We start from the raw sequence: 20,739 nt of genomic DNA on the forward strand, positions 1-20,739 counted from the left end.
TGTAAAATAGTGAAATCAAATGTAAAACTATCAAAAACAGGCCGACTCGCTAGATTACAGCCGCTCAGACCCGCTACCACCCACTACCTCTCTAACCAATCAGAGAGCTTGTTACATCACAGCTAATTAGCATTGTTTTACCTCGTTTTACCAGCGCAAGGCCCAAAGTTGCTTAGTCAAAGCTAAATGACTAAGCAAATCCAATAGCTGATAGAATAAGGAAAAGCAGCGGGGCAATGCAAATGGAAAAGGAAATTGCCCTTTTAAATGCCTGATTAAAATCTGTATACTTAATTCAATTTGTGAATCCAGTAATTTATTTCTCTTTTTAAACTGCATTTTCAAATAGATTTTGAAATTCCATAATTTATTTATGAATTCATTAATGTATTTTAAAATTATGTACTTATTGACTGTTTTAATGTTATTTTTGTAAATCCCTTTTTAAACTGAACTATTTATTGATGGATTAATATTTAATTTGTAAATTCTTATTATAATTCCTAACCCATTAAAATATCAAATAATATATTTTTAGATTAATAAATTAATTTGTAAATACATATATTTATGCCTATTTTTATTGTACAATTAGTTATTAATTAATTAAATGCTTTAGTACTATTTCCGTGACACTTCTGGTCCTCCATAGAAAGAGCTGAGAAGAGAAGGAGACAGTCAAACACTCATCTCCCACTTCTCCTGTTCCTTTAAAACAGTGATAATATAACATGTCATCACGTAGTTAGAAGTGATTCATGAAGTTAAATAACTCCTCACCTCCTCTCTGATACTAGCAGGCGGATAATGCGACAGCCAGCAGGATGGTTTCTGCCTCACCGGCCGCTGATTGACATTTTCCCGCAGATCCAATCGTCTCTCATTTGCTGATATGACAACAAGCTAAGTCAAGCCACCCAGAATTAGCCAGACCATGATCGGAAGCGTAGTGACTTTACTTTCATAAAATAAAAGCACAAAAGGTGAAACTGAAACCGTGATTATATGCACCTAATTTAAGAATATAAAAAGTGTGACTCCTCAGTGATAATTCAACCCACCATTTTTCTTATGTGTCTGAAACAGATAACATAGAAAATGCAGAAATGTACAGCAAATTTAATATATCGCAATATGGACGTGTGAATAATAATAATGATACTGACACGACAGTAAAAACACAACAAATATACGGTAGACTCTAAGATCAGTTCTCTGTTATATCTGTTAAGTTAAAGAGGTGAAACAATATTTGACCTAAACAGAAACAATATTTGACCTAAACAGTCTTCTGATCTTGGGCTCAAGCAGTTGGGAGTTCAATGCCTTGCTTAAGAGCACCTCAGTAGTAACTGTTAATGGAGGGAAAACATTCAGTCTGCTCCATATGCTAAATAAAACTTAATTAGTAATTTAAATCAGTAAACTGGTTTGGGGTGTATACAACGTTCGGGGGGCATATTTTTCATTAAATACACATTTGTCTTTTACTTTGATACTTTACATTGCTCAAAAGAGTTGCAAGGTGTTGATGACAATGGTTTTATTTTTTAAAACTTGGACCGGAAGTGCTGCGTTTAATATGGCTACCTTGACAGCGCTGTGGTAACGAGGTGCTGCTGCGGTAGCTGAGCAGAGGTACGCGTTAAGCAGAGGACAGGAGACTGGGCCGAACATGAGACAGCGGACAGCATAAATGGCCTCGTTGCTTACGGAGTGAAGGATGGGCTTCACGGTATCGCAGCCATGGCCAGATCCACCAACAGAAGCGCCGAGGACGGGGACTCACGGGTAACCGCCCCCACGGACCGCGGAGAGGCGCGGGACCTGGCCGAGCCCCGGGAACTGTCTCTGGAGGAGGTGCTGAAGTCCTACGAGCAGCCCATCAACGAGGAGCAGGCATGGGCGGTGTGCTACCAGTGCTGCAGCGGGCTGAGGGTGCCCCGCCCGCCGGCCGGGAGAGTCAGCCGGGTGAAGGACCCGTCCTCCATCCTCCTGCACAGGGACGGAACCGTGTCCTTACAGCAGGAGCCCCGACACAACGGTAGGACAGCTGTCCGCTGATGCCCCCAACTCCCTGTCGCTTGCTTGTACAAAACTCAAATATGAAAAAGTAAATTCTAACAATGTGTCCATGCGCTCACAGTTTGACACAGCGGTATATTTTGAATATTAGGAGCCACTTTTCAATTCGGCTTAAAGTTATGTCCACGTAGGCCTATCAGCACTCTGTTTTATTCATAATTCAACTACATTATCTGATCATTTTGTAGAACCTTGAACTGCTCTTACACACTGTATTTTGATTATTCCGACAGCTAGGTGTGCTATTTTGTCGCACTCCCAATGCCAACTAGGATGACTTGTATTATGCCGGTAAATGATTAATTATTCATAGAGCACAGCTTCACCCTAGCATCCCCTCTTGCAGTGACTGTTTTGGAGACTTCAAAGGGTGGATGGAAGCCCAAAGGATTTTGCGCAGTCTTCTAGTTGTTGTCCCCCCCACCCCCCACTGAATTTGTACATGTACCTGCACGCTATCCTACTGTACGTGAAGTGTTTATGTCCTCACTGCGGGCCGGGCCCAAGAAACCTGCACAGAGACAACTTCAGGCCAAACTTCATCTAAAAAAGGTCGTATTCGGACTGTATATTTCCTAGCCTATAGGTGAACTTGCATACCCGCTTTGAGACCTTTTGAGAGCCACTTTACAATAAATCCAACAAACCACATAGCACTTGTTTAAATAATTTTTTTTCACCTCCTTTTCCAACAGTCTTGGGCAATGACAACCATTATTTCCAGAAACGTATGTTTTATTCAAGTACTGCCTTTTGCACTGAATATGCTGAAAGTCACAGAAAGCCTCTCAAAGGTCATATGTCATATTCTGTACTACCTTGCTACCTGCTTTAGGGCCTAAATCAACACACAGCCAGAAAATCAGAATTTCCTTGTGCCCTTGAGCCGCTGCCAAAGAGGCCAGAGAAAGCCTACTAAATATTAAAAACATTAGTGAGAAAAGTAGGAATGTGAGTTATCAAATCTCAATAATAAAAAGGATACTCTTGTTGAGTATGAACACACACCTTTGTGCTGTTGTTTCGCCTAGTAACAGCTGTTTAGCACCCTTTCAGGAATCTAACAGGAAAAGTTTGCAGTTCGTCTACAGGCGATGCTTGATGCATGTTGCTTGGCAACAAGATGGCGTCTATGTTAAACCATTATTAGTTTGTTATTAAGTAATTGTGAAATTCATGCTTTGTTAAACTTTAGACTTAAACTTTAAAATGACTCCCAGAGACCCATATCCAATATGAGTTTAGTTGATATTAATACTCTGACATACAGTGGTGTGCAAAGTGTTTGCCCCCTTCCTGATTTCTTATTGTTTTGCATGTTTGTCACACTTAAATGTTTCAGATCATCAAATAAATTTAAATATTAGTGAAAGATAACACAAAAATGAAGGCTTTTGAGTGGCCTAGTCACAGTCCTGACCTGAATCCTATTTAGATGCTGTGGCATGACCTTAAAAAGGCAGTTCATGCTCGAAAACCCTCCAATGTGGCTGAATTACAACAATTCTGCAAAGATGAGTGGGCCAAAATTCCTCCACAGCGCTGTAAAAGACTCATTGCAAGTTATTGCAAACGCTTGATTGCAGTTGTTGCTGCTAAGGGTGGCCCAACCAGTTATTTTTAAGGGGTTTAGGGGGCAATCACAGGGCCATGTAGGTTTGGATTTTGTTTTCCCTTAATAATAACAGCCTTCATTTAAAAACTGCATTTTGTGTTTACTTGTGTTATCTTTGACTAATATTTAAATTTGTTTGATGATCTGAAACATTTAAGTGTGACAAAGATGCAAAAAAATAAGAAATCAGGAAGGGGGCAAACACTTTTTCACACCACTGTATACTGTCTACATGGTGAAGAGGTAATGGTGAGGTTCTAATAATAAGTCCCTTTGTATTCTACTCAGTCAGACCCATTGGATCCGCCTCCTGGACCACAGGGGGACACTGGAACTACTTAAGGTCCTGGTGAACTGCGTTTGTCTTAACTGTTGCAAACACTTCGCTGTGATCATTAGCTCTCAGCTCTCACTGAGGAGATGTTTAGCTCTCATTAACAGAGTTGTTCATCCTTGCTGCCTCTGTTGGTTTACACTCTGCTGATCCATGAGTAAACACAATCCATATCGAAGCAGTGGTGTGTAAATCCCTTAACCAGCATGAAGTGAGTCTATTATAGTGAGTCTGTCTGCATTATTAATGCAGCTAGCTAGCTAGAGGACCATTTGAATTCTTTAAGTGGCCAGATTCATCCCAAAACATCATGCCAGTTTCAGACAGCTATGTTGATTCATTATTAATGTAGACTATTTTTATTGATTTGTTTTTATTGACCACTTTAATTGATATTTGTACTACTCACACATGCAATTTTAGGGTCACCAAAACCTACCACTGGGCCTGATTTCACATAAATAAAAGTATAGCTTATATATAGTATAGTATAGCTTACTATACCAACAAATGTTTGTACAATATATTTAAATGACACAAAGGTTATTATACAACATATAAACTGTCTCAACATAATATAACCTCATAAAAGTAGATCCAGTTTTTCTACAGACCATATTGCAAACCTCCTTTGGGGTCTTCACGTTGTCACTTTGACCACTGCTGCTGTAATGTTGCTCATATTTTTCCTGGTTATCATTAATTTCTTTCTTTAAAAACTACTACTAAAAAACTATATACAGAAATGCAACTAAGAAACAACACACAGGGGCTTCCCTACTGGTTAAGATTGCCCTGGATTCATTCTCATCAGGGAACTTTGTTGCATGTCATTCCCCCTCTCTTCATTCCCTGTCACCTCTCTACTGTCTATCTCCAAATAAAGGCATAAAATGCCCCAAAAAAGTAAAGTAAATGTCCATGCATGCTGAGATATATTGCATCTCCCTTCAGACATTTATATAATATCCATAGGGCCTAAAATTGTCCATACAAAGGCCCAGTCTGCAGATGTCCAAGAATGTGCTCAGTCCAAATAAACAGACACTCAAGGGGGCACTGAAATCAACATGCAGTCAGTGAAGGGACCCCGAATCTTTACAAATTTACAATAAGTGTCAGAGGAGGAGTACCTTATCTCCTCCAAGAAGACAGAAAACCACGTCATTGAGCCACTTCTTGAAACAAGTAGGCGACTTTGATTTCCATTCTCTCAAACTAAGCATTTCAGCTATAACCGTACCAAACGTTAGAGGCTGCTGGGTCTCACAGGGTTGTTCAAATGACCTCTCAGAATGGCAAGAGCATTGTCTGAGATGATTAGTTTCCCCAAATATTAAACTAATGGCTAGCTAAAAATGTAATATTTCCTCTCAAAATTTCTGCACTTAAGGACATGAACTGAAAAGATGAAATAAGACCCAAAAATATTACGTTTAGAACGATATGAACAAGAGAAAAACAGGAAATCCTCAAGTTTAGACTTAAATGATTCATTTATTGTCAAAATGATTGTCAATTGATTTCCTGTTGATAGACTAACTGATTAATCAACTAATTGTTTCAGCACTAGTCTTGACCTTTTTCAATCCAACCTTGACTTTTGAGAAAACACTCTCACCACCAGGTCCACGTAGTAGCTGTTCAGGCACTTTCAGTCATATCACATGATCTTATTTAGCAGATGGACTTTGCCCAGTTGTCGTGGAATTTTAGATGTTAAATTTAGCATTTTCTCTGAGCTCTTTAAGGACGTCTAGTCTATGTTGCCTTAAAAGTTGAGGTTCGGAGTTCATTCTTGACCTTGGACCTCATAGCTGAGAAAACAATTACACTACAACGTCCATTTAGCAGCTGTTCTGGAGCTTTCGATCACATCACATAACCTTCATTACCAGATGGTCAAACTTTGGCGTTCTTATGAGCAGGTAGCACTGGAGCAAATGCTACCTAAATTTACAGTATCTAATCGCCTAACCTTTGAGCCAATCAAAAGCTGCTACAATCTTGCAAAAGGCACCTGTAGTTGATATATTTTAATTTCTGTCAATCACAAGAGAGAGAAGTGAGCTACGGAGCTTCATCTCTAAATTGCCTTAAAATGATGGTCTAACTGAGCGCTGGTGGGTTGACATGCGACTCCATTCTGGGAATAGTATTAGTATTCACAGCAGGTATCCTAGGCAGTCTCAAATGACTTTGTATTTCCTGGAAATCTAAACCTCATCAGGTTTTACAACAATCAGCAAAGGAGGAGGAGTTAATGTGACTCTAAATACGAGCTGGGACTGAAGCTGCACTCCATAGCATTTTAATGGAAACATACACCTGATGTATCAGCCTGAGTCACTAAGTGAGAGTGCAACAGAGAAAAACATCTCATTCCCACTGACATGCTGCAGATTCACTCTCTTTACCAAATTTAATTCTGGTGTCTGATGCGAACAGGAAGTGAAGAAAGAAAACCTCCAGTAACAGCAGTGAGCCGCACCACGTCCAGAGAAAGCCGGACTCACCAACATTTCTGCTTTCATTTCTTCGTCTTTATTCTCCTGTGGTATGAAACATGACAGACTGTCCCTGTTGGTAAACATGAGTGCGTGTGTGCAGTTTACTGACGTCATTGACATCAGCTGTTGCAGTGACTATCTGGCCCCTTCAGAGAGAGCACAAATCTGACCTGAAACAGCCGTACTGTAATACAGACTGAATCATGGTACTGCAATAAGCTCATGTAAAGCCTTTTTTGTGCAGCAAGCATAGCTGAATTGATGAAGTTTGCTAATTAAAGACAATGCTTCACTTTTGCCGAAACTGCACTGGTGAATGATGTGCTTATGCTGATTATTTCAGGACAGTATAGCAAATTGACCAGAGTTGGGCAGTAATACATTACTAGTAAGAATAATGTGATTACTTTTATCAGTTTTTTTTTTTACGAGTAGTGTAAGGATTTTGAAATTTGAAATTAAGTAATTGCATTACAGTTAAAAACCCCAGTAACATTCCGTTACTTTGAGCTTTAGGGTCAGCTTGTGTGCCGTATCACCGGGAGTTTGATGGCCTCAAAACTGATCCGGCACGTGCTAGCTTGGCGCAGGGGATGTAGGGGAGGAGAGGTGGTTAGCCTCCACCAAAAGAGGAGAAATACTCCAAAGTTGTCTTATTCACATGTTGCGTGTTATTAGCTGGCTCGCTCATGTTAGCTACGGGTTCGCCTGCAGTGTTTAGAGCTGGAGGGTGTGTGTGAACGACTTTAGGGAGAGCTGTGTGCAGTCACCGAGGCTAAGCTAGCTTCCTCTGGATGGAAAGATGTGGGGTGTAGAGGATTTGGAGTTGTTTAAAGGCACTTGACGGAGCTAGTAACCTAATGTATTGATTTTGCTGCTGAGTAATTGGTAAAGTAATGTAATTACTTTTCAGTAATGTGTAATGAATATTTGATTACTGTTTTCTAGTAACTTGCCCAACACTGACACCGACATATTATCATCTTATAGTTCTTATGGTGACCATATTAGCACTTCATTAAGAGTCCACATGAATGCTCATGTTGCCAGTAAATGCACAATGCAAAGACCAGATGAGAGCAGTCAGCGTGAACCAGAACAGTAAAGTTGTGGGCTGTAAAACCAAAACAATGAGTTAAAAGAGACTAAAAATCTCTGTAGATCTGAGGGGAACTGCAATGTCAGATGATGATTTTCTTTGGGTTCGTCACTACGAGCGATCACTTTTCACACATTCATCCATTGATTAGTGCAGCTTTAAGCATATAAATTAGATAGAATGACGATATATTTAAACATATCTTTTCTTAAGATATCTCAAATAAATATCAATACACTGCTTTGAGAAATAGCCTGAGAACCCATCTGCTTATCAAGAAACCTCTGATGTTGCGAAACTGTGAAACTTCTCTTTCAGCTTTGGTTGATAAGATATACTTTATTGTCTCCTTGGGCTCAGCATCACTGCATTACAGAACATTCTTCTCCAGACATACATAGCAGCATCCTTACAATCATTCATACATTCAACAATAAAAGCCAATAAGACCAAAGAGCCTCAATTCTTTCTGTCAAAGTTGGTAACAAGAAAATGATTTGATGACATGTTGGTAATGGTAACTAGGCGTGGTATTGTTCGAAATGTTTACATTTCAGTACCGATTCTAGCACTGTTTTTCATTTATAAAAGAACCCAAAGTTCTCAAATATGATTTGGTATCTAACCAAAGCAGCTGTAAACGAACTTTGCCTGAATAAAATAGTTTAAATTTGGCAAATGTAATTGCTTAAAGGAACTATCTGATCAAAGAATAAGTAAAGAATACAAATCTGTCTAGACATTCAGTGTCAGCTTTCACACTTGACAGACTTACAGAGACATTTTGGTCCATACTAAAAAAAGTACTGAGCTTTGCACTCAGCCCAAATGGAAACACGATACTTTCATTTTTTTTAAATGAATGACTAAGTCCAATGGAAATCATATTGTATCGTAAAAATTGATGGTGCTCACTGCAGCTGCAATGTCCCATATTCCAAAGTGCTCAGTTTGACTGTGTTGATACAGGATGAGGTTCTGAAAAGCTCCTGATTTGTCATCTATTTAACTGTGGATATCTTCCTCCTGCATCAACTGGGCTGCGTCATAATTTGTAAACAATAAACAGAGAGAGTAAGGGATGAGATTTAGAAGAACTTCACATATGCAGTAATTCCTCAGTTTGAAATGAAGCTCTTTACACTTTGTGTTTGAAGGCTGCTGAAGGGTAAAGGGTTAGGTTAACCGTGATTCACTGAGTGCATGTAAGGCCAGCAGGAAGTCAAAGTCCAGATACATATCGTTCCTGTCAGATAAAAAGCTTGCATCATCCAAACGTCAACTGGATTTTTCCAAGATGAAAGACAAAAAGCAGTTTTTAGCTCGCTTACCGTGCATTGATTAAACACGAGACTCCCGAAAGATTTATTTGCAAGGTTCCCCCATTACAGCGTCATTCTGCTCTTTTCAAGAGATTACCCCAAATTTCTGTCACACAGAGGGGAGCTTTGATGCACAGCAGTTAATTCACATAACATGCAACTCAAGATCTGAATGCTTCCCTTATTTTTATTTTTTTAAATCACCTCCAAATATATAAATAGAGACTGTTATTTTAGTGATTTCTTTTCCCCTTGATTATTGCTCTCCTGCAATAAATGCACTCATAATTATAATCTTATACTTATACCGACATGATACTTACTTTATTTCTGACCTGTTTTATAGTGTTTATAGTGTATCATATCGTTTTCTAGTACTTTCTCCTGTGTGCACTGACGTAAAGGCAAGCTACCGTAACAAAGAGTTTCCCTACGGGGATCAATAAAGTATTTCTGATTCTGATTCTGATTCTGATAATGATTTTTGAAAAGTGCAAAGGTCAACTTTGACTTGACATGTAGGTAAAGGTGTAAGTGTTACACCCTACTATACCTGACATGTGTACTTAGAGATAAAGGTAATTTCAGGTGACAGCTGTAAATGAAAATGTTCTGCCTCTGCTCTTCCATTCTTCTTATTTCTTTCCCTTCTTTCTGTCTCTCCTATTCATTTCTAACTAGCTCTGCTCTTCCCAGCCTAGTTTTCCTTCTCTGTCACTTTGTGGTTTCTTTGAATTTTGTTTCTCAGACCTTATTACCATGGCAACAGATGGCAAAGTCCATCTTGGGAGAGTATGTGTGTTATTGTGTGTGTGTGTGTGTGTGTGTGTGTGGGGGTGTATCAGTGTTTTGACTGAAATATCTCTACTACTGTTGGATGGATTGCCATGAAATTTCATACATCCCCTCAGTATGAATTGTAGTCACTTTGGTGATCCTCTGACCATCAGGTCAAAATTTTAATTTGTCCAATACTTTACCAAATACCTTCAAATTGAAAGACATTCCCATCAGCCTCAGCTGTACTTTGTGGCTGTGCATTTATTCATTCACTATTCCTTCATAAGAAACACTCAATAGTGTACTCAGTAGTGAGCAGTAAGATTTTGGACACTTTTTGAATCCTCATCATTTTGCTTTATCACTGAGAAGCACAATCTCTCACAACTGTAATTTTCATATCTATAAAATGTAACGCAATGCATTGTGGAATTGTTAGTAAAAGCTTTCATTCCGTTGTGGGAATTTTTGAGGGCACTACAGTGCATAAATTCCACACTGAGAATTCGGGCACGGAAAGCAAATATAGTGCACTAAATAGCAAATAGGGAGCGATTTCGGACACAGACTACATTTAGTGCTAATTAGCTAAACTTAGATTTTGAGATGTATTTGAAAAAAAAACAGGCCAAACTGATGTTTACGGTGCATCCAGTTAGAAAAGTACTGCAGCTCAATGGAGAAAAACTGTAACATCTCAATGGCTTAAACAGCCTTTAACTGCATTGTGTTTTCTAATCTAAGCTTGAGGGCTCTTAGACGTGTTTTCGATGTAGATTCCTCTCCTCTTTTGTGTTTACTGTCCCGTAACTGTGGGAAAGCTGTGCACGTATCACTGGTTACACTACTTGACCCTGGCCATGCATTATTTGAACCTGTCTGACAGGTTTGCAGGGGTTCATGTTATGATCTCACTCCTGTGGGGCGGGCATCATAATAGAGAGTTTCTTCGCCCTCCCTCATTGTCAGTTGCTGCCTTTTGTTGCAGATTGAAGCAGCGTCTGTGTTCACACGGGGAACAGAGTGACATGTCCTGCTCTCAGCACTTTGTTGTTGACAGGGGAGGATGTTGTGGCAGGCTGACCTCCCCGCATCACCACATCCACACCTACGCTGCCCATTTCTCATCTTTTTTCTGCTGATCTTTCACATCTCTCTCTTGCTTTATCTCTCACTTCTTTCATCTCTCTCTCTCTCTCTCTCTCTCTTCCCTGATGTTTCCACGGGTTCGCATTCTCTGTCTTTGTCTCCATTTCCTGCTTCTCTTGTCCGTCCATTCTCCTGTTTCTCTGCAGTGAGAGCTGCTGATCGAAGACTTTCAGGCCTCTCGGGTGTCATTACTGACATCTGAGCTGGGAGAAAGAGCTTTTTTGCTCTCTCTCACACACACACACACACACACACACACACACATACACTCATAGGCATGCTAAACCTGGCTGCGACACAATAATGCATGGCCAAGTTATGACTGTGGGACATATGGAGTAACACATTTGATTTAATGAATAGAAGATTGAAAAGAGGCTGACTTTTTTTTATTATTGCTATAAAATTCACAGCGTGACTGTTAGTGGCACACATCTTGGGTTTTCTTCTTGGAAGCATTCCTGATTTCTGTTTAAAGGTGCCCTCGGCAACACTTTTAAGTAATATCTATATGTATCTCCAACTGCAGGAAGTGACAAATCAAATTTAATATGGAGTATAAAGCTCTCTTGTTAAAAACTGCAGAGTGCCAGCTGTTAAAATCTTTATTTTGGAAAGAAAATCATGAAAATCAGAGAAGCAGAAACCATAAGTAGTACCTGTTTTGTCTCTTCTGTCATTGTTGTTTTCCCAAATGCTCACATTCATATGAAACTGATAAAAAAAATATCTGTGCTTCAAGAAATTTTAACAAAGCTTTAACTGCTTTGGCAGAAAAAACTTCAGGAGGTGGTAGCAGGTGCAAACTATTCAAATCAAGCCTTCCAATCAAAATATGGATTCAAGTTTTAACAGTGTCATAGAGCTAATTCTTTTATACAGTAGCAAAAACTGGGGCTCCCTAATTAAAGAAGAAAAATAGGACACTAACCTCAAAAGAAAACAAAATGCATTTGGAGTTCTGTAAAAACAACAGTTCACAGAAACTGTCCAAACCTTGGAGTGAAATTAGAACAATATGTTTGTGAAGACTCGCACCATTATTCTGCATCATGAGACAGGAGAATCAACTTCTACTGGAAAAAGGATGGAAACCATTATATGAGACCAATAAAAAAATCATGTGTCAGAACTGGAAAGAGAATATACAACATGTCATACATAAAACAAGACATTCTTTGGTGTATGGCACCATTTTTATATTTTATTTTTATATACTGTAATACAAATACTTCCTTCTTTCTTTTTATGATTTGGAGCATTACACTTAAGTTATCAGAACCTTTTTTTCAGTCCGTATATTATATATCACTACTTTTTATGTTTTCATCATATGTATTATTGACTTTGGCAGCATGTTTGATTAAAATGTCATGCCAAAAAAAGCTTAATTGATTTGAATTAAAAAAAATTATTATTATTATATTGCCATTTTCCACTTTATTTGATAGTTACAGTAAAGAGAGACAGGAAAGGCAGGGAAGAGAGAGGGGATGACATGCAGCAAAGGGCCCGGGCCGCTGTGGCCTTAATACGTGGTGCACACTCTACCATTGAACTGAATTTTTTCAGAAGCTTAAAGTTTCAAACATTTTAAAGTCTCCAGAGCTATTTTCTATGCTGGTCGGAAATGAACAAAAGTGAATTAACCCTGCAGTCTAGGCAGAAACATCAGATGTAGAAACTGTCATGATAAACATTTGAATGGAATAAAAAGTAAAAAAATCACCCACAATTGTCCTTTAATAAAATTTTGTACATCTCAGGCCTTAATTGGTTGTGTATCTCCTGTGTATCCTTTGTCTCTTCAGATGACACTGATGGGCCTCTTCTTCCACTTGCTACAGAGCGTCAGGTGAGAAAGAGAGAAGAGAGACACAAAGCACTTCACTGGCTAATTGGTGATAGTAAAAATGCATTTCATTGTAGAATTTACTTAAAGGTCCAGTGTGTAACATTTAGAAGGAGCTATAGGCAGAAATGGAATATAATATTCATTAGTATGTTTTCATTAGTGTATTATAATCATCTGAAAATAAGAATCATGTTTTTGTTACCTTATAATAAGCCATTTTTATCTACAGAGGGAGTGGGTCCCCTTCCACGGAGGTCGCCATGTTGCACCGCCATGTTTCTACAGTAGCCCAGAACGGACAAACCAAACACTGGCTCTAGATAGGGCCTTTCGCGTTTTTCGTGAGTTTCGCGGCCACCGTAGTTTCTCCAACACTCTTGGAAGGGGAGGGTGAGGCGAGCGGTATTCAGTTGGTTGCAATATGCAACCTCACCGCTAGATTCCACTAAATCCTACACACTGGACCTTCAAGGTATCAGGTATTACAAAACCTTTATTTGCCACAAAAGGGGTTTCCAGGTGACACTTTATTTTACACATTATAAATTTCAGTTAACCCTTATTTTCCAACATGGAACTGTGACCTTGAATATTGTAAATTTCATGTTAATGCTAATTTAAAAGCTTTTGTCTTAGCTATCTCTCATGTAATGCCTACTGTTGAGGGTGAGAGGTGACTGGTTAGAAAGCAAATAACTGTCAGCTACTGCCAGTACTCCAAAAGCTGCTATATATGTATACAAAATGCCCAATAAATGTCTTCAACACCAATCTCACATGATCTGCTGACTTGACCAATCAGATCCACCATAAAGAGTCTTTTATGTGCAACTCATGTTAATGTATTGTCTGACTGGATTAGCTTCCATCCATTTGGGTGTTTAGCTGGATTTTCACAAACTTATTATGGGAAATGTTATTGGTAAAGGACAACCTATTTACTATTGCCTCATCATCCATCCCTCCAGCTGGTCCAGTCGCTGGGTGTGGCCATATACCGAGCTCTGGACTGGGGGCTGGACGACAGCGAGGAGCGGGAGCTTAGCCCACAGCTGGAGCGCCTCATTGAACGCATGGCCGGGGGGGACCAGGGCGGAGAGGGTGGCCGCACCGCTGGGAATAGTACAACTGATGAGGGGTACAGTGGCCAGGAAGAGGAGGAGGAAGAGGAGGAGCAGGAGGGAGTGATAAAGCCGGTGTGTACGTTCCGCCAGGTGATGGCGCTGTGTGCGGCTCGGCTAGCCAACCCAAGCTTGGTTCCAGAGCACTACCAGGCTGTCTGCAGGGCTCTGTTTGTCGAGACTATGGAGCTGCAGACCTTCCTCATCAAGATCAGAGATGCCAAGGAGGTAGGTTGAGTTAGGTTGTCATGTCAATATTAAGGTAACCCTTAAAAAAGAACACCTGTTTATTTTTATAGCAATGTAGCTGAGAACATTTAGGGAATAAATACAAGAAAATAGATGCATGACCTGCTTTTCATTTATTTCAGTGGACTTTTAGTGCTTTTGTCTCTAGTGGCCTGCGCCTCACTGTGTGTGTGCTCTCTGAATTTGAAAAGCTTATAGCCCTGCTCCATTAATATTCCTGTTTACATGCTACAGAGCAGAGGCTGATAAATGACTGAAGATGCCGCCTCCACAGTTTCCTTCCAGTGCTCAACCTCAAATCTTGACTTCTGTTGTTTCACTGCAGTTGTTAACCCTTGTTAAACTGTTCATGTACAAACAGAAAATAGGCACTGTGTCATTTAGCAGATGGATTTCCAGATGTGGCACAAAAAGTCCAGTAGAGAGTCGTAGTTTGATTAATGTGTATGCTGTTTAAAGTGTCCTTCAACGATGCAACTAAGATTTGAATGCTCCACAGGAATTCAGTTATTTGTTCAGTTATCATTTGGGTTAAGCTGATTTAAAAGGATTATCCTTCAGGCCTAACAAACGTGTTAGGGTAAAACTGATTATTTGACTTTGACTGCTAGCAGTCTTCTTCCCTGCCTTTGCTGTTGCATTTCGACGTTTCTTCACACGTTATCACCACCAACTGTCGATCAGAATAGTATTAAACTGTCATCAGGAATATGTGTTTCGTTGCCCCACACACGTTGTGTGTCCACACAAACAAAAACAGAATCCACTCATAAAAACAATGCTGTATGGCTCTACTAGTGATCAAAACTCCACAGGGTACCTTTAATTGCTGAATCTTGAAACGAGGCAACATAGCGAAAAAGAAATCCAATGGGGATCAGACAGCTTATAAACAAACCACTAGGTTAGTTTAATTAATTTAGAAATGAAAGTGAACTGTAAAATTGTGACCCAGCTGTCTGTTGTGAACAACCATCACAGTTTATAGCCCGACCTCTGGACTCAGCTTTTACCTACAATACCTGAGTGGTTTGGTTTGGCTGTGCAATTAGGGACTATTAGCGGTTACATTTGCATTCACTTTTGGTTTTACCTTTTAAATTAAGTGGGTAGCTAATCAATCTAAACCTGTCGGCTTGTTTACAGACTGTCTGATCATCTGTCTGCTCGTGGTTGTTGCCCCCTGGGACCTATTTTTAGCAATCTCGCTGCGTCCCAAGATCTCAGAAAACCATAGTTTTCAGTTAAACTGCCCGCAGGTTAGCCAATCTTACTTGGAAGAGAAAACAAAGTCGAAAAGTAAAATTACTCAAACTTTAAACATCAATCGCAGTTCACAAACCGACTTCCTGCTTCAAATTTGACCCACTGTACTTGCCATATATGCTCATGGTTTTCCATGTGAATTATTGTTGACATTTTGGGTCTCTAAATAAAGTCTTATGTTGAGTGATCCAGGTTAAAACCACTATGTGCAGAATTTGATTTTTTCTAACTTTGGTGCCACCAGGTGGTAGTATCATTAGAACAGAAACTGTTGTAGACAGCAATGCACGATGATACGCCCCACCAATCAGATTCAGGGACACAGGCTAAAAGCAACACATAGACAAGACATTAACCTAGTGCCATCAGAATAATTTGAAATAATCACACATAGCGGTTTTAACATGACAATACTGCAGTCTATGTGCAGTATGTGGCAGACAAACTAGTGTTTGAAATGTTACCGATGTCACTGTTTAATCCTGCAGTTGTTTTAAAAAAAAGCAAAATGTGTCTCTTGTTTTTTGTTGCACAGATGCTGAAGAAGATCACAACAGAGGAAACTGTGGAAGACAGGTCTACAGCTGAGCTGGATGCACTGAAACACAGAGACTGGGTGAGTCAAAACGAGCGAGGACCCAGTGTGACAGGGTGGACAATACAACAGTGTGTTTGACTGAAGAAGGCAGTGTTGTTGTGTTGACGCATGCAGATGTGTGTGTTGTTGTTCCCATCCCAGGCACGTCTGTGGGTGCAGCTGATGAAGGAGCTCAGGCAAGGAGTGAAGCTGAAGAAGGTGCAGGAGCAACCGTTCAACCCGCTGCCCACCGAGTTCAGCCTCACACCCTTTGAGATGCTGATGCAGGACATACGAGCTCGCAAGTTCCAGCTGCGCAAAGTCATGGTGAGATGCAAGACTTAGTTTTAAAAAATCAAGCCAAGCATTAGATATGATATGATAATAAAGATATGAAAGCAGTTGAAATGTCAAAGTCTATGCAATGAAAGCAGTTAAACTGTCAGTTGAAGAGTAAGAGATGAACGCAGCTGACATGTCAGTTGAACTATAAGCATTTAAAGCAGTTTACATTTCAGTTGTAGATGAAGCAATGGAGATAGTGAAAATGTGTGCACTGTAAATCAGTTCAAGTGTCAGTTGACTTGTAAAGCAGTTGAAATGTGAGTAAGCACTTGAAGCTGTTGAAATGTCGGTAGAGGTGTTAACTGCTGAAAGCAGCTAAATCAAACCATCACAGATCTTGAGGAAGAAATATGAAATCTTGCTTTCTTCTCTAAAATGTTAACCCTCCGAGAAATGTTTTCATCATCACTAGACCGTTCAAATGGACTTGGAGGGCAGACAGGAGTGAGACTGTGACTCATGTTTGTCATTTAAAGACCTTGAAGCTGCTATCCTCTTTTTCAGGCAGTCCACTGCATCATATATTGTATTGGTTTTGTTACAGGAAGAAAATGTTTTGTAGCAGGCATACATGTGGCGGTACCTTGAGGCCTTCTCCACGGGCAGATACATAATTCAGCCTCAGAACACAAATATTAATGAAGGCTGCTCTCAGCCTTCTGTTGTTCTGGCAGCATTTGCACAGAAGATCATCACCCAACAGCAGTTCCCCTCAGCACTGGGGAGCGTTTTAGCTTCTTTCAGCTCTTTGTTTTGGTTTTGCAGCCTGCAACTTAACTGTTTTGGTTCAGTCTCACAGTTCTTATGAACCATGTCTCCAACCACAGTAGGTAGCTGTTTTCATTGAAAAAGCTCTGATAAACCCGCTGTGCACTAATTGCCCAGCACCAAATGGCAGACAAAGTTAGCAACCAGCTGGTGAATGTAGTTTTAGCAGCTAAAGAGAGATATTTTTTTCAAGAGTTGGCACAGACCAAAACCAACCTAAAAGGAGAGTGAATATTGGACTTCGATTTTTCAGGTGGCCACAAACACGACTCCAAATGTACACTAATGTTGCTGCTGGGCGTGTTAATAATAGGCTAACATGTTTGCCATATCAGCTTTATCAGGTGATAATATGTCAATGTTGTGTTTATCACTTGTTGCATTGTCCCCAATTAAAGGACCAGTGTGTAAGATTTAGGGGGATCTATTGGCAGAATATGGCAGAAATGGAATACAATATTCATAAGTATGTTTTCATTAGTGTAAAATCGTGTAGAATTTTTGTGTCTTAATAACTTTAGAATGAGCCCTTTATATCTACAGAGGGAGCGGGTCCTCTTCCACTGAGTCCGCCATGTTGCACCACCATGTTTCTACAGTAGCCCAGAATGGACAATTCAAACACTAGCTCTAGATAGGGCCTTTCGCGTTTTTCGTGAGTTTCGCGGCCACCGTAGTTTCTCCAACACGCTTGGAAGGGGAGGGTGAGGCGAGCGGTATTCAGTTGGTTGCAATATGCAACCTCACCGCTAGATGCCACTAAATCCTACACACTGGTCCTTTAAGTGGCCAAAAGTCTATTAATGCAGCTTTAACATTCCGACTATAGTAAACTCATGATGCACTTATTTCTCTCTAAAACATTGCTATGTGGCTGCATCTTACTCTATGATTTACAGACACAGTGCTGTGGTGTTTCTTGTCTTACCCAGGTGGGTGGTGACATTCCTACCAGAGTGAAGAGAAATGCCCATGAATTGATACTGGATTTCATCAGATCAAGACCTCCACTTAAACCAGTGAGTGAGTTTAGCCTTGTAATAAAAGTTCACTTCAGTAGTGTGAAGAAGGGTACATGCAAGTGTGCAATTTTCTTGCCATACAGTATACCCGGAAAACCACTGAGTGTGTATCATACAGAAGCAGTAGAGAATGCTGTATGCAATAACCAGCCTTCGAAATAAAGATGTGTGAATAATGGTGAATAGTCTTACAAGGAAGATTTGTCTGTAAATATAGCTTAATGAGGTTAATGTGACAGTTAACTGCCTTTGTCTTGAGCCCACTTGTCCCCTGACTGAACTCCATTGTAACATGAACTGTAGCATACTTCTAGCTTTGATACATACTTATATTAGCTTCTAATACATACATGCATATTATACATATACTGTATAAATAATACATACCCAGATATTTGCTTCAAAAGCTTTTACACCCTGTCATGAAACACTAGAGACATTTTTGAATGGGTGGTAAGATATGTACACTCATAGCACATGTATTTACATATTTTGGCTTTGACAGCAGCAAGGGAAGCAATATTTTTTTTTTTCTTCTTAATCATCTCTTTTAGATTTCTAAAAGAGATGAGAATGGGGGTGTTCTAATTATTTGTCCACATTAGGTTTCAGAGCGCAGCCTCCCCCCTCCTCCCCCGCAGCAGCAATCCCTCCATGACCAGGTCCTGGCTGAGATCAAGCAGGAGAGAAAGCTCAGGCCTGTGGCCCTGCCCAACTCAAGACGTAAGGGGATAATCATTCACCACAGTTAACTATAACTAAATTAAAGCCTCTCACCACAGGTCAAATTACAATATAAGTACTAAACACACAACATCATAAATATGCTAATTTATTTTAACACTAATATAATATATATATATATATATATATATATATATTAGTGCTGATATATCTGTCTTTATTAAACACAGCATTTTATTTGATTAGGATAAAAGTACATTTTTCCAATTGATCAAAAGCAGACCTTGGTTTGTTTCCACCAGACAGACACAAGTACTTCTTTAATGAAATGATCTCATATTGTATTGGCTGTATGCGTTTGTCAACATAAAAAATAGTTGGATGGTGTCTGGGAGAAGCACTATGGTGATGTGAAGTGAAGTAAAAGATACTGTAAGGTCTGATGGCTGCTCTTGACATCATACTTTATGTGCCTGTGTGTTTGTATATGTCTCTAATCTGCCCATTTAAAATCATTGCTTGGCTTTCAGTGTGAATCTTGTGCTCTCGTTGTGCTATCTAGAAAGTAAATGTTCTACTGAAGGTGAATGGTCCACCCATTCTGCTAAATAATGACTTCAGGGGTAATGCTCTTGTCTGCACCCTCTGTACTGTAGCCTGTGAGGGTCACACTACCGTTATGTATGTACTGCATACAAGTTTGTAAGCTGAAGTGTGTAACAAGAGAATTTTTCCATTTAGAGCTACAGTACATGTGGAGGTGGCATTGCATTTCATAAATATTGACCAGCTATTTACAGATCAAGGTCATTCAGTGTGTGGGCCGTTGATAAAGGAGTCTTAGCAGAAATAGTGAAATCACACAACACATCATCTAAGCAACATCGAACAAACAACACACAACACAAAAATTGCTTTGTTTAAAGCTGCTATAGGTAATTTGATGTCTGGAAATTAATAATTAGCAATATTATGATTGCAACATGTATAGTAATAGCTGGCTCTCTTGCTACTAAATGCTCTACTATGTCCATCAGCTAATCGCTAACTTTGTCTGTTGGCAGTTTGGTGCTGGGCAGGTGAGACTGTTGTGGGCTGTAAAACCAAAACAATGAGCTGAAAGACGCTAAAAAACTCCGTAGAGCTGAGTGTAACTGCTGAGTCAGGGGATCATTTTCTGTGGGTTTTCTTACTATGAGCGACCTCTTTCACATCACACAATTTGACCCATTGTCAATATAAAAATATGAATTAGTGCAGCTTTAAGTTCTGTTTGTATTGGAACAGGAGCTCCTTCTTTCTGCTTTGTGATATAAAGCAATACAGCAAAAGGTGCTTCAAATATGACTCATTGGCTCACAGTTACATTAAATACAGTGGAAAGCTATAAGGGGACTGCAGTTCCTCTCAATACTGGAAATGCAGTCCAACATTGTTGGTTTACAGTACTTATACTCATGTCTCAAAATGAGTGTAGTAATGAGTTACTGATGCTAAAATGCTACATATCAGAATCATTGCCTTCTGATCTCAGTGCTTCTGACTTATTTGTTCCCTGACGGTGTTTTTGGTTTCTCTTGCCTCAGCATTTGGCTCTCTGCCCTGCCTGGCTCAGACTTGTCCTTGTAATGTCAAATCTACTTCGTGCATCGACCTGTCCGTATCAGAGCCCGGGCCCAGGCCGCCATCCCGCCCTCGCATCCTGCTCAAGGCTCCAACTCTGGCTGAGATGGAGGAGATGAACATATCTGAGGTGAGGCCAGGCAGGAGCTCGAACACCGAGATATTGGATCACAATATCAACATCGACAATGTGTTTCTCCATTAGACTTTAGCATTTAAATAAAAATATCCTCACTGGCCCAAAGGGGGAGCCAGCCGCAGGTCAAAACTAACGTCTGCTTCATCCAGGGGGAAAGGCATGTTTACTGTTGCCTTTTCAGTGCCTTCTGTTTTCT

The 20,739-nt window shown here is 39.9% G+C and overlaps 1 protein-coding gene across 2 annotated transcripts in view; it reads left to right on the forward strand.

Moving 5' to 3' along the window:
- The first annotated feature begins 1,569 nt into the window (after positions 1–1,569).
- Positions 1,570–20,739, forward strand: part of spire2 (spire-type actin nucleation factor 2) — a 32,366-nt gene continuing 13,196 nt past the window's right edge. Inside the window, exons 1-8 of one of the 2 annotated variants that reach the window (XM_044194342.1) lie at positions 1,570–2,044; positions 12,706–12,749; positions 13,718–14,098; positions 15,921–16,001; positions 16,125–16,289; positions 18,008–18,094; positions 18,703–18,820; positions 20,368–20,534. In XM_044194342.1, the coding sequence (XP_044050277.1) occupies positions 1,747–2,044; positions 12,706–12,749; positions 13,718–14,098; positions 15,921–16,001; positions 16,125–16,289; positions 18,008–18,094; positions 18,703–18,820; positions 20,368–20,534 (1,341 nt within the window). In that variant the 5' untranslated portion in view covers positions 1,570–1,746. The remainder of the gene's footprint in view (positions 2,045–12,705; positions 12,750–13,717; positions 14,099–15,920; positions 16,002–16,124; positions 16,290–18,007; positions 18,095–18,702; positions 18,821–20,367; positions 20,535–20,739) is intronic. The other variant, XM_044194341.1, reaches the window with a different exon arrangement.

The sequence above is a fragment of the Siniperca chuatsi genome, linkage group LG4, assembly GCF_020085105.1.
Source record: "Siniperca chuatsi isolate FFG_IHB_CAS linkage group LG4, ASM2008510v1, whole genome shotgun sequence".
NCBI classification, from domain to species: Eukaryota; Metazoa; Chordata; class Actinopteri; order Centrarchiformes; family Sinipercidae; genus Siniperca; species Siniperca chuatsi.